General features: G+C 37.5%; 1 protein-coding gene and 1 pseudogene across 3 annotated transcripts; both read left to right on the forward strand.

Annotated features, from left to right (window-relative positions):
- Window positions 1-215: 215 nt before the first annotated feature.
- On the forward strand, window positions 216-6,052 carry LOC103703367 (pentatricopeptide repeat-containing protein At4g32450, mitochondrial-like). Of its 3 annotated transcripts, none has more exons than XM_008786222.4 (2): window positions 216-2,545; window positions 5,596-6,052. In XM_008786222.4, the coding sequence occupies exon 1, from the start codon at window positions 283-285 to the stop codon at window positions 2,533-2,535; it is 2,253 nt and encodes a 750-aa protein (XP_008784444.2). In that variant the 5' UTR covers window positions 216-282; the 3' UTR covers window positions 2,536-2,545; window positions 5,596-6,052. The 3 variants fall into 3 exon arrangements, with proteins under 3 accessions (XP_008784444.2, XP_008784430.2, XP_026659058.2); XM_008786208.4 differs by lacking the exon at window positions 5,596-6,052 and adding an exon at window positions 4,777-5,189; XM_026803257.2 differs by lacking the exon at window positions 5,596-6,052 and having other exon boundaries at window positions 216-339; window positions 418-2,741.
- Window positions 6,053-8,577: 2,525 nt separating this feature from the next.
- LOC120108484 lies at window positions 8,578-14,373 on the forward strand (annotated as a pseudogene).
- The last annotated feature ends 238 nt before the right edge of the window (window positions 14,374-14,611 follow it).

A 14,611-nucleotide genomic window follows, 5' to 3' on the forward strand; every position in this document is an offset into this window, starting at 1 on the left:
TTTAAGCAAAAAAAAAAAAAAAAAACAACAAAGATTGAATCATACTCCGAAATCATGTTTGATTAAGAACATGAATCCGCTCTGCCACCATGAGAAAACTGAACCAGACCGTGTGGATCGATGGATCCAGACCGGACCGGAACTAATTCGTCTCTACGGTTCACATAATTTTAAGAGGACGAGAGGGGTTTAATAGCTCCTCCCCCAAATGTAGGTTTCCGGCCGACACCCAAACTAGGGTTTTTGGAAACACAGGAGGAGAGAGAAGAGAGAGCCTCGTCGATGCCGAAGAAAGGGGCCTCCGTCATCGCCATTAGATCGCTGTCGGCGCTTGCCAAGGTCAGCTCCTCTTCTCCTCCCCCTCCGCCCTCGCCTCTCCTCTCCCGCCCCTCCTCACGTCCTCTTAGTTCTTCGCAGAAGGACCTCGCGGACGCCGTCAAGGCGTCGCTCTTGGTCCTTCGATTCCGGAGGCTGAGCACGGCCGTGCAGAGGACCGATTTCGCCGCCGACCCTCCCGGCGGCGGCGAGCGGGAGGTCGCCGGAGATTCCCATCCCGGACTCAGTGTCTCTTACCCGCAGAGCCCGCATGGGTTCTATGACGAACACTCTTATCAGCAGAGAATCGATGGTGTTCATGGAGGAAACCCAATTCCGAGCCCCGACGGGTACCAACGGTGGAATCTTGGTGAGGGTTATGGGGGAAACCCCAATGGGTTTTATAGGGGGAACCTTTTGAGACAGGGGGCAGAGCGCTTCCCTATGAATTCACATGAGAATAATGGTAGAGTCGTTGGGGAACGCTATCAAAAACCTGACGGGCATCATGGAGGGAATGTAGGACAGGTGACCCAGAGGAATCCTGATGGATTTTATAGCCAAGAATACTATCAGAATCTTAACGGGCATCAGAGAGTGGATACTAATGGTTACAACACGGTAGGAACTGGAGAGCCACATATGAAGCCCGGTGGGTTCTATGGAGAAAACCATGGAGGGTTTCAGCAAGACCCTAACAGGCAATATGGTTATAATCCAGGGCAAAGTTATCAAAATCCCAATTTTTATCACAGAGAGAGCCCGAGAGGTGATATCCAAGATAATATGCAAAGGGTTTATGATGAAAGAGCTGGAGATATCCATCAGAGACCAAATGGGCATTATTTAGAAAGACCTGGGGATTTTCAGCAGAGCCCAATGGGGTATCAAGCCGTGAACCCTGTTAATCCTCAGCAGAACTCTGCTTTTTTCCATAGTGAAATTGGATATTCTCAACCAATGAGTTTTTCCCAAACTAGGGATGGATTGCCTGCTAGTGATTCTTCTGAAACTGGTGAGAGTGGTGGCTATAAGGGTACTATTGATGAGCTTGATGAATTCTGCAAAGAAGGGAAGATGAAAGAAGCTGTGGAAGTTTTGGCTTTACTTGAGAAAAATGGTGTGGTTGTGGACCTCCATAGATATTTGCAGTTGATTCAAGCATGTGGGGAGGCAAGGTCTCTAGAAGAAGCAAGAATTGTCCATGATCATCTGGCACGGACAATGGTTCATGTTGAAGTTGGGGTTCATAACAAGATTTTGGATATGTATGCCAAGTGCGGTTCGATGATTCATGCTTACCAATTGTTTGAGAACATGCCCCAGCGGAACTTGACATCTTGGGATACTATGATTATGGGTCTTTCTAACAATGGTCTTGGAGAGGATGCAATTGATCTTTTCAGCGAGTTTAAGCAGAAGGGATTGAGGCCGGATGGACAAATGTTTGTCACTATTTTTGCTGCTTGTGGCATTCTCGGAGCAGTCGATGAGGGAATGTTGCATTTTGAATCGATGCAGAAGGATTTTGGAATATCTCCTTGCATGGAACATTATGTGAGCATTGTCAGTATGCTTGGAAGTGCTGGTTACTTGGATGAAGCTCTTGAGTTTGTTGAACAAATGCCTGTTGAGCCAAGTGTAGATGTTTGGGAAACTCTAATGAATCTTTGTAGAGTTAATGGAAATGTGGAACTTGGGAATCGATGTGCAGAAATTATTGAGCAGTTGGATTCTACTTGGCTAGATGAACAGACTAAGATTGGTCTTTTGCCTGTGAAAGCTTCAGACCTGGCAAAGGAGAAAGAAAGAAAGAAGGCTAATCTACTTGAGGTTAGAAGTAGGGTACATGAGTATCGGGCCGGGGACAGGTCCCATCCTGAGCATGAGAAGATTTATGCGCAGATAAAAGGTTTGGCACCACAAATGAAGGAGGCTGGCTATGTTCCAGAGACACGATTCGTGCTGCATGACATTGACCAAGAATCAAAGGAGGAGGCTTTGCTTTATCACAGTGAGAGGCTGGCTGTTGCTTATGGGCTTATGACTAGCCCTGCACGTTCACCAATTCGAATTATAAAAAATCTTCGTGTTTGTGGAGATTGTCATAATGCTATGAAGATCATATCAAAACTTGTTGGCCGTCAACTTATTGCACGGGATGCCAAGAGGTTTCACCATTTCGAGAATGGGGTCTGTTCTTGCAAGGATTATTGGTGATATGGAGCATGTAAGTTTCTATTATGCTAAGCTCTCCCCCTTTCCTTTCTTTATAGAGTAAGAACGGAGTGCTTCCAATGAAAATGCGATAATTATTGTTGTTGTGTGCTCCATGTTGCTAATGTAATGAATTTGCTGGTTGTATTAAGGAACCCTCAGGGCAATTGGTAAAATAATGCCATCATCTTCTTAAATAATGTCCCATATCTAAATGGAGTCAAAAATGTTATGAAGGGAGCAAAATTCTCAATTCTTATGCTATAGCCAACCTTTCCATATGTGAATATCTCATGCCTAACATTTCCTTATGTGTTATGCGAAATCTGCTATTCAAGTTTCTCCGCAGTGAATGTCAACCACTCATATAACATGTGTGTCCAATATGTTAAAGATATCTATTAGTGTGTGATATGGGAGGCATTTATTAGCAAAAACTAATTAGAGTAGCTGTGTTTGGTTCCTAAATACTTTTAGCCAGCAATTACCTTATTCAAGTAGGTACTCATTTCTTGTTAATTGGCTAAAATTATTCGGCCCTCCCTCCATTGAATAGTTTTAATCATGTTAAAACTGAATAAGGATGAAAAAGATGCTTTCTATTTTATCTGAAATCTCAAAAATGTTACATTTGATTCAAGAGCCAAAATAGTTATTTGGCTGTATAAACATGAAAAAAAGTTGAACAAGTGAACTTTATTGAATTTATTCATGTTTTCAGAACCAAACATGACTTAAGAATAAAACATATTGTGGGTAAGTGAGATAGCAATCATGTGAACAATGACCTTAATCCATTTGCCCATTCTGAACTTTACTGGCTGTCAAAATATCAACTAAAGCCCCGATATCAAAGCAAAGCAATATAAGATCATCCCTTGAAACCAGACATGGAATATAAATATCAATAGAAGAGATGAATTTCCCACACAATATAATACATGTTCCAAGTATGATGGACTTTAATTTTTATGTTGATGGGTGAATTATAAAGTTTAAGTAAATGATAAAGAATTGTTTGGAATATATTGCCATCTTTAAGGAAGATTCAAGAGGACTTCAATATGGAAAGATATATTAGTTTGTGTTGAAGGTCGTAAGAAAGAGAAGCAAAGACCTAGAATAACATGGAAAGAGGTTATGAGGAAAAATATGGCAAATAAAAATTCCCTATGAGCATGACTATGTTGGAATGATCAACTTGACTTAGAAAATTTAACTCTGTCTGCAATCACCGGCTAGTAAATCTTTTCTGAGTGTGAGAGAGTTCTGTGTACATGTGTCTATCACTATTCTCTTCTGAATGTTTTCGAATCAATTAGCTTGGTAAACATGATCCCAGACTCTACTGTTCACTGATTTTTTTGTCAGATAGACTTTCTCAATCTCTTTCCATAATAAACCTTCATTTTCTTGTTGGTACCTTCTGCAGTTTATGATAGAGGAGGAAAAGCAAAGGTTTGAGGGAAGGTTCTGGACCACTCAATGTTAAGTTTTACAAATATTAAATGGCATCCATATTGATGGATTGATCACCTAAATGTTTAGAACTTGTTCATGGTGCGTATAGCCTAAAACATATTCTAAGAAGGAAAGCAGTATATGATACACTTATATCGACCATTAGCTTGTCAGTTTGAAAACATAGCTTTTGATGATACTTGGTGGGGAGGATTTGAACATGAAACCTCTCTCAGAAAATTCTGAAGCTTAGTTGTGGATTTGACTGTTTGATGATGTCAATGCAGATAATTTTGAAGAAGCAAAAGGAGGTGTTTTCTTCCTGCTACTCTGGGGTGTGATTGTTTCTTTAAAAGGAGATGAGGCCTTTAGTTACTTAATTCTTGGCAAACCATTTCTTTTTAAAATAATGATCTCTTTGACATATTTGCGTACTGATTAATGCATTTTGTTTGGGGTTGGGTTCCTTTTTCTTTTTTCTTTTTTCTAAGTAGGGAATAATTAATATATGATATCTTTGATTAGGCTACAACTTCTTCTTCCTACCATAATCAGGTAAATTCCTGGAACATATTTGACAAAAAGACAATTATCATACATGGAATCTTTAGTGTCTTCACCTGCCATTCCCTTTTCCACTGTTCTCTGTCTTTCTTTAGCTTCTTGTCTGCAACCATGTGCCTTTCCCCCGTTTGGGCAGCATTCATAGTTTGAACGTTAACCCATCATCTATGAACATCATCAGAACTTCTCCTGATAAGGTTTCTGTCATTGAACTTGTAGGTTGCAGCCTTCATGACACCATAAGGGAAGGCATGAGGAAGCTACATGAGGCAGTCCTCTAATGTTGAGCCTTCTGGCTTCTGTGAGCCTTCGATATTTATGTTTTGTCAGGGAGATATCTGTGCTTGCATTGCTATTCACGTCTGCATGAGAGAGAATTTGTGAAGTGTGGTAGAAAACTTGACAAATGATGAGCAATAGCGTTGTTACAATAGTTCTTCCATCCATCAATCAACAAGTCATTTTTTAACCTTTCCTGTATTTGTAGCGGCAGTGAAAGACCCTGTAGGGTTGCAACATGAATTTATCTGTTATAGCTTAGATTAGAAACAAATATAAACTCAGTGACTATACTCCTGCGAGAATGATCTCAAAAACATGGCTTGCGTCAGCTGCCCCCTTTTATTTTTCCATTTGTTACGTTTGCACAGCATCTGATGAGCTTAACCTTAACAATTGATTCCAGATTTTGCTGAATGTGAGAGATCTGCGTACTGTTGTTCCTATGCAAAAATATTTAGCTGTGCTTTTCCCATTTCAGACAGTAGTATTAGAGTTGACAATGGTAATGGTGCTAAAGAGCTCGACGTGGTAAACCAGAGAATGGAGCAGTTAGTATCATTATCATATTCCCAGCCTTTTCTTGACAAATTAAAATTGGCTATAGGGCTTCAAGTCAAGAAGCCATTTCTGTAATTATAGTAGTTATCCAATACCAAGGAATATTTACCAAACTTTGTGAAATCACCTTAGTTTGTTAAACTCTGAGTATCCTCGATTGATAGAAATGTTGATAGAATTCCCAGCTTCTTTTTGAAGGAAATGGAGGGCCAAGGCGCACCTTTTATTGATGGATTAAAGTATACAAGTGGAGGTACAGTACAGAAAGGATTAGGCTACATCTCAAGGACCTAATAGTCTACTACAAAGCATCTTCACACTGTGATGGCTGCTAAGATTACAGAGAGGCTTCCAAAGAGATTTCAGGATGCATGATTCTGTGGAAGACACACTTCTGTGAGCTCTGTTGTTGCATGAATTTTCTTTTTCTTATGCTCAACAAATAGCTAGGACCAGTTGATCCCAGCCAGCCTGTAAATCCTTCTGAATCTTCTGTCTTCTCCAGTCCCGTCACAGATGAGGTACATTAGAAAAATTTACATTGATTCGTAGCTTCTTCAACTTTATCTTTCGCCATATATAGATGTCATATGCATATAAAAAAATTGGATGTATGTTATCTTCCTGTAACTTTTCTAGAATTCAAAAGGGTGTTTATGTTTATAGCATGAATGGGAATTACCTGAATTCCCACGGTGGGAAAGATGGAGACCTCCTGCAAACTTTTTGAGACTTTCCTACTTGGTTTGGTTTGTGGCCTTGTGCATTACCTAAAAACAATCAACTCTTAAGAACTCACAAAATAATCTAGATATGTAATGAATTAAATATAAGTTATATTTAATGGAAATCATGACGAGGCCCACTATTTTGCACTGGTTTAGATAGCTCTTTGGCTTCAGTTTTGGCAAGAATTATCAATGTTTTGCCAATCACAACCGCTCGTTTCTATGGAACTTATTCATCAAGCACTAATCTCGGTGCACCGGTATAAAAATAAGTGGCTATGATTATTGGTGTGTATGGCCATATAGTGCACGCTGTGTAGGATATAATATCTCTGGCTAAAGTCATGGTAAAGGTGACAAAGCATCCAGATTATCAATATCCAACAATTAGTGGCATTACAAAGCTACTCAATTGATATCTTGAGACGATTCTAAAAATTTGAAGCAACAGAGGGCATAAGGGAAATCGTGCGTTAAGAAAAGGGAAAATCCCAGTGCCCTTTCTCAGACATCTTTCTCTTGTTTTAGCTTTCGGGGGAGATATCAAATGCTTGTTGAAAGACAATTTCCCAAAAATCACCCGGATAGAAGGAGCATTTTTAAGGATCTCCTCCTGTCCTTGTTCTGAAATAAAAGAAACAAATTTAAATGTATTCCATATAACTGCATAATTTTGGTCTTAACACTGCTGTGGATCCAACCTTAAACCAACACTTTGCCAAACCCAAGGTTAAATTTGAAAGTTACTTTATTGGTGTCACATTGCCTTTAATTGCTTATGATCAAATGCGATCACCAAAAATTGTCCAGTTTGATTTGGTTAATTCAATAGCAGATGTGGACAAAAAACAGGAAATAACAGTGTGATATGTCAAAAATTTGTAAAAAACAAACAAAAAAAAGATGCCATATAATTTATTAGGGACATTACATTCTAAGTTAAGCCGTGTGACTCATTATAATGGAGTCATCCTTACTCATGCAAGGACCAAAGAAGTTTGCTATGCATGATAAAAAATGATCACTTAGTTTTCATGGTATGATAGAATAGCTACAATAAAACCTGATTTGAATAGAATGGATCTAGCTGCTTTTTCTCCAAGACAACAATTGCCAATTTGTTGTAGGAAAGCATATTGAGATCATATGGGGGAGTGACACTAGTTTCTTTACATAGTCTTTCCTTTTGAGTATGGGTGCAACTTCTAAAGTTAAAAATGCCAATTCCTAAAAAAATTTAAATGTTAAATAATGTCTTGAGAATTCCTTCTACTAAAAGATAAAGTCAAAATAGAGTGCTTAGGAGAAACTAAAAATGTTTGTTTGTAATCTTTTCTTTCATATGATTGTTTCTTATCTTTCAGATACGGAGAGTCCGCACACAAAAACCTATTCTGTAATATTTTATGTTTGGTAGAAATAGTTTTTTAATATATTACTGCCAAATACCAGATGTACTGAAAATATTTTTAAATTTTGCATAAAATATTTTTTTAAAAATTACTTTTGAAAAGCTAATGTAACACTACTTGTGGGTCATGAATCCAGTTATATATTTGTCCATAAAATACATAACACTATTTTGCTCGTTGTTACATATTTTATGGACAAAAAGTTCATCAGCCAAAAATTATTTCAATAATTGTAGCCAAGAAAATTAGAACTATATTAATCATAGGTATTTCCAATTGTGGGTCCTGGATCAAGTTAGTTGGTCACCACTACACATTAGAACTACATATGCGTTGGGTCAACTTATGACTCGACCTGGTCCCAACTCGATTAGACCTAAACTTATCCATAATTGAAGACCTATGAGTTGGGTCGGATTCAAAAAATGTACATGGTCTAAATTCTAGGTCAAGTTTGTTTTTTTTTTTTTTCAACTCCACTAAACCCAATCCAACCTATATAATTCAGGTCAACAAAATGGACCCAACCTAACCTGGACGTGATCTAATTTGACCCAAAAATAAGAATCATGTGAACCTTCTTCCCCTTTGCTCTAAATTTTTTTTCCAATTTATTGAATAAACTCTCAGTTAAACTAATTCTTTTTCTTTTATTCAACAATTGCATCTATCTTCACTTAACTACTTTTAAAAAATTCATATTTCCTTGTTTGTTTTGATAGATTTTTATTTATATGTGTATATTATAAAAATTCTAGTTTATAAATTTATTTAATTATTAATTATTATATTTTAGTTATGAAAGAATATAACTTAAATTGTAGACTCGATCTAACCTGAGCTGCAAACCCGAACATTTTAAGTTGGGTTCAGATCATAGTTTCCCTCAACTAAACCCAATCTGGCTCGATCAACTAAGAGATTGGGTTTGACTCATAAGCATGAACGGATATTAAATTTGGCTTCTCGGTTCAACCCGACCGGTTTGCAGTCTTATGGTTAATTAGTAAAATAGGCTCGTCTCGTAGGCGTGCTAAATTGTTCGGAAGGCACAGGTAAACGGATTCCTTTGGGGACCGAGAGACGAGTTTGGGAAGTCCTCTTCGGTGGAAGCTGCTCTCTCCTTCGGAATTCGATGAAATCTCCTCCATTTGCTGCTATGGATCGTCGCCGGTTTTTTCTTCAATGGTAACCTTTTGGTCCCCAATCTTTCGATCGTTAGTTTTATAAGAGAAAGGGAGGATTATGAAACCCTATCTTGATCCTTTTTAATCCATTGTTCTTGGTTTTTTATTTTATTTTTTATTTTCCTTTTGATTTTTGCGATCTCAAATGGGAAGTTCTTAATCAGTCCAATCTGGAGGGCGCGAGCTGTTTTTTTGTCATTTCTTGTTCATATTATTAGAAAACATTAACTTTTCGTTTATATTTGGTGCATCGTGGCTTTAATTCTTTGTTGGTTGAGTTGGAATAAATATTCTTCGAATTATGAAATCTTTAATTTTCTAATTGTTTGGTTCTTCATCAAGAAAAAAATGTTGCGAAATTTGTGATGATTTTTTGGATAAAAGTTTTTAGTGTTTAGATGTGATTGGCTTGCAGCATGAGTGTTACTGCTTTTCCATTTATTATTGTTATTATTATTATTTTAATTTCAGGTGGTGATGGTAATTGAAAAGGTGTGAGTCTTGATTTGTTGAGCGAAGAAGAATGGTGTTAGTTTTAGCGTTAGGTGATCTTCACATCCCTCACAGGGCACCTGACCTGCCGGCGAAGTTCAAGTCCATGCTTGTTCCGGGGAAAATCCAGCACATTATATGTACTGGAAATTTATGTATTAAGGTACCTCCCATCCATATCTTTTATTTTGCTTTTGATTGTTTTGAGCCTTAGCAAGGACATGGCTTTCTTTCTGATTTCTTTTCTATATCTTTATGTGGTTTTTGTATCTAGTATGTTCAGTATATTGTTTGTAAAGTTATGATTTACAACCAAAGGATTCGAAAAATTGGTCTTTGTTGTGTGCTTAACTTTTTTTCTTTTTGATTTTTTGAGATTAGGAGGGGCTAATCCCCACTTTCTACCCTATCCCCTCCTCAACCTTTGAGGATGACTTCAACTGAAATCGAACCCCGGCCCCTTGCCACTTGGGCAAGGGTTGATACCATCTAAGCAAGCTCTCGGTGATATTGTGTTCTTACCTTCATTTGAGCAGAAATGGTTTCTTCTTTCAGACATGGATTTTGTTGCTGAGTATAGGGTTTGGACTCAAATGTTTGATCGAAAAATGATATTGTCCGTAAGTATTTATGACGCTGTAAAACCTCAAGCTCTTAAGTTATGTTACCTAGACCCTTCAATTTAGCCTAATGTATCCAGACGTAACACTTTAGCATGGACGTTGGTGCTTCACTTAGAAGGTAATCTACTTTTTCTCCCAGAAAATCAGTATATAATGGCTTTGGAGGCATTCATGGCCTGGTAATTGTCTTCTATTTCTTTAGTTGGTCATGACTTTCCTTTCTTATATTCACATGGTATTCTATTGATATCAGAGATTGTGGATGAGTATTGTTGCTGCGAGTTCCTTTATCAGACATTTTAATCCATGAAAATTGTATGCAGTTGGTAGTCCTCTAATTCTGTGGTTTTCATGGATGTAGGTTTGTTGTCAGAAAATTTTTTTCTCATAAATATAATAGGGATCTTCCAGACAAGCTTATAACAGTTGGTAATACTCAAATATCATTTTATGATTACAGAAGTAAAAAAGACAGTTCTCAGGAAAGGTTGTGTTTGGTAAGGTTCAAAGAAGAGTGCTCACATAAGCAAAAGTTGAAGGGTGCTTTTAGGAGAAGCTAGAAAAACTAGCTTTTGCCTTATTCTTATATGAAATACCTATTTTATTTCCACAATGATAATTAGTTTGCCATACTTAAGAATAGATATATTGGATTTGCACATGAATTCGCTAACATTCAAACTTTGATGGTCATTTTGAAGTCCTTAATTAAAATAGATATTTCAATAATGTTGGATTTAAGTCTACTAGAATAGAAGCCATCCCTTCGTTTTTTTTTTTTCAAGGCAAGCTTTTTCATTCTTGATATCTCATTATGTATGATGGGATGCCATTTTTTTATAGTACTTTGGCTGTATTTTATGTTCAATTATGTTGGTTGATAGTCAACAAGCTGTTTGAAGCAACTCCATTATTATATTCTGAAGAATTATTATACAATTATATTATTTTGGATGCATAATGTTTGAACGACAAAAACTGAGCAGACAGAACATTGATTTTTTGATACTTGTAGTTTTGCTTTTTATTCCCATCAATAAGCAACTTGTATTTTGTTTCTTAGGAAGTTCATGATTACTTGAAGAGCCTATGTCCTGACCTGCATGTTACTCGTGGTGAATACGATGAGGATTCTCGTTATCCAGAGACCAAGACTCTTACCATTGGCCAGTTCAAGCTTGGGCTATGTCATGGCCATCAGGTTGGTTTTCCCCCTGTGTCTGTTTTTTTATCTTTTCTACATGTTATGTTTTGCTGATGTCACAATAATTGTATCTTCGTGCTTTTACTGGCTTAACTTTTTGGCTATTACGGCATTACCTCATAAATATATGGGATCTATGCAAAAGATCAACTGTCAGCTCCACCTTGCTCACAATTTTAGGTAGTGGAGTTGTTTTCACCCCCACTAGATGTTTGTATTCTAGGTAAAAATCAGAGGGTCTAATAATTGGACACATTTACAGATGTATTTAAACGATGGTTCTCAAAGTCTTGGTCAGTACCAAACCATATCGGGCATCCTAGATTGGACCAGTAATTGACTGAGTTCTGGGACATATACGGGACCCTGATCCCATGAGAACTGCTCGGGCCCAATTCAAAAGGCCCTAACTGGCTTCTTTTTCTCTATCACATTCAAACTGAGCAAGGAAAGAAGAAGGGATAAAGAGTGGAAGAAGAGGAAGAGCTTATACCGGCCTCCTTCAACCCTAATCTTTTATAGATATGAAGAGTCTCCTCTCCCACCTTTTTATCTGTTTTCCACTAAAAGTGGTGGAAAATAAAAAAAAAAGTAAGGGAAAAACCATGCTGAATATGTGACCAGTAATCGGCATTTCAAACCCATTTTGGCTCAGAAACCTCACCTAACATAAATAAATATAATATTTCCTAAGCAAACAATAAAATGCATCATAACAAATAGAACAACAAATCTAAGAAGTGGGGGATCCTGGTTGGTAACGAAGGGTGCCAACAAGTCCCAAGTGTTGGTACAAGGGCATCATAGTACTGTACTAACACACTGCCCAACTGAAATTGTCACCGAGACCGAGAATTTTAAACCTTAATCCACACAGACAAAGGAAAATTGATCTCCATTATTTACTTTGTTCATTGAAATAATATCTTGCATTCCTTGAGAATAGTCCAAGCTTCCTCGGAATATAATTACTAATGCAATCCCATTGTGTCTCTGAGAGCTAGGTCACAAAGAGAACAAGCAGCAGATATTTGTTTCAGCACACCCTACAATTCAGGTTTCAACAACTCCAAAGATTAAGGTTACACTAATAAATTGGAAGCATGCTAGAATTGAAATTCCCAAAAAAATGTAAATAAGATGCCTCTCTAATTGGTAGAAGCATTACTGTATACTTAAGCAGTTAAGCTCTGGTCCATGAATCCCATTTGTCTAACCACAGTTTAGCCTCTTCATAGGATGGTCTATGGCCTTTGTCCTTTGATCTTTAACTTGACTATCTATGGTTAATAATCACTTCTTTTTCCATATCTACAGTGAATAAAAGCATTGCTGATATTCTGGCATCGACTATATTAGCTATATAATTAGTAAGTGCAAAGCCTGTAAAATAGCCAACCTAACTTTCCACACTTAAAAAAGATTCTTTAGTTTTGATCAGATAACTCTTGCCCAGAATTGCACGAGCGAATATCTCTTTCACAATATTTGAAGTTTTTTTGAGCATAAGAGAGGGAAAACCTAACAAGTAAATTACTCCAGTCCAAATACTTGAAGAAACACCTCCAAGTTTTCAGACTAGAACCTCAATTTTGAACCTGGAACCTCCTCCATTTGGAAGAGGGTTGCAACTGGGAAGCTTTTGCCAAGCTTACCTTTTCTTGCTAATCCATGATCACATTTAAGATTCTGTCTAAGGTTTGGAAGAGGAAAGAAGATGCTAAGAGGAAACATGGAGGGGAGAAAAGAGGTTGGGCATCAAGCTGGAACATTATATTCATTTTTATCTATGCAAAGGAGTTAAAGCTGGAATACAATTTCACAAAAACTATTGAATTACTCTAAATAAAGGTACAGGAGTTTATTTTGCGGCATCATTTGTCTCGTGGATTGTTTATTAAACCATCAGAAGTTGGCACGATGTGAGGATGCATGTTTTAGACTCACAAACTTCTTTGGTGGTCTGTGGTTGAAAGTCCCAAACTCAGAAGAACGAGAGGATCTATATAGTTTGTATCAAATTGGAATCGTTTTCCCATGTCCTTTTCTGGACTCATCAATTTTTGGCTCAGTAAGCATTGATGTTTGAAAAATTGAAAGCAATATTAATGTTGTCCTAGGAAAAAAATCATTATTTTCATATTGCAATCTAGGGATGGCACTTCAGCTTGTTGATATTATCATATACAAAATGATAAATGAAGAAGAAACAAATTAAATCTTAACATGGTATGGCTTTATCGCTTGTATTCATTATTATGAGTTAGTGGACACATAATAATTGATCCCCGTGAATGGCATCGTTTGATTTTACAATCATGCCTGTCTGGTAGAGTGAAGGACGTGGAAAATGTGGTCCCCTAGTTTTTTCAGAAGATCTGGTATAGTAGCTTAGCAAAGAAAATAGTCTACTAATTGAAATGCATATTTATAGGACAGTCTTGACGCCAGAATGGTGGAGAGAGTTGGGAAGACGCTAACAGGATAGATTTCCCTGTATTTACTAGACCTACAGAGGCTCTCAAGTAACACGGACGAGTAGGTTATTATGAAACACTGATGTACATAACCTTGGTGCATGAATCTTATGATTCTTTCTTTATGACAAATGCAGGGAATGATATAAGATAAACTTTGTTTATCAGTTTACAAAACCTTGTATTTGTTTTTAGTTAGATTAATATCTAACATCTTGCTACATTAGAGTTGGATAAGCCTTGTTGACATTAATTCTGCAAGCGCTGGTATTCCTAGATCATGTTTTGATATGAATTTTTATTGTTAGCGAAGTTCTTTCTTAGTATACTTAATTTTATCCATCCAAATGCCCTTCTTTATCTATTTATTTCCTAAACTTCAAGCGTGCATTCTCATGTGAGTAGTTTTCTCACTTTCTTGATAAAATAATGCAGATCATCCCATGGGGTGACTTGGATTCCTTAGCCATGCTTCAAGAGGCAGTTGGATGTTGACATCCTTGTGACAGGCCACACTCATCAGTTCAAAGCCTACAAGCATGAGGGTGGTGTTGTCATAAATCCTGGCTCTGCAACGGGTGCGTATAGCAGCATCACCTATGATGTCAACCCGGAGCTTCGTGCTCATGGACATTGATAGCCCTCCGTGTTGTGGTGTACGTCTATGAGCTAATTGATGGAGAGGTCAAGGTCGAACAAGATCGACTTTAAGAAGACTGCAACAGCCAATGCTTCTCACTAGAACTCCACAAGCTATTATCACGTATATGATTCGACTGAATGCCTTGATGTTACATTTGGAATTCGATTTTCTTATTAGACCTGAATGTGGCTTTTGGTTATTGCTGTAGAGTGGTTGGCTTTGCATCTGAGAAAACAGGGTTAGGCTCTGTAGATTGTTAATGCTAAAGGAAATTTTTTGTGGGTGATTGCTTTAGTCCTTGAAAATTTTTCTCGGCCTTTTCAGATCGATGGTATTTTATGAGTTTGGTAAATTTATTTATTCCCATCTCCCAGAAAACCAAGCAGCCCAGGTATACAAGCCCAAGTTATCAGCACATGCCACGATGGATTCCCCTACTGATAAGTTT

The sequence above is a fragment of the Phoenix dactylifera genome, unplaced genomic scaffold (assembly GCF_009389715.1).
Source record: "Phoenix dactylifera cultivar Barhee BC4 unplaced genomic scaffold, palm_55x_up_171113_PBpolish2nd_filt_p 001353F, whole genome shotgun sequence".
Taxonomy (NCBI): Eukaryota; Viridiplantae; Streptophyta; class Magnoliopsida; order Arecales; family Arecaceae; genus Phoenix; species Phoenix dactylifera.

What these genes read in the sequence shown, in the direction of transcription:
- LOC103703367 (XM_008786222.4), top strand. Translation starts at nt 283, where the DNA reads ATGCCGAAGAAAGGGGCCTCCGTCATCGCCATTAGATCGCTGTCGGCG.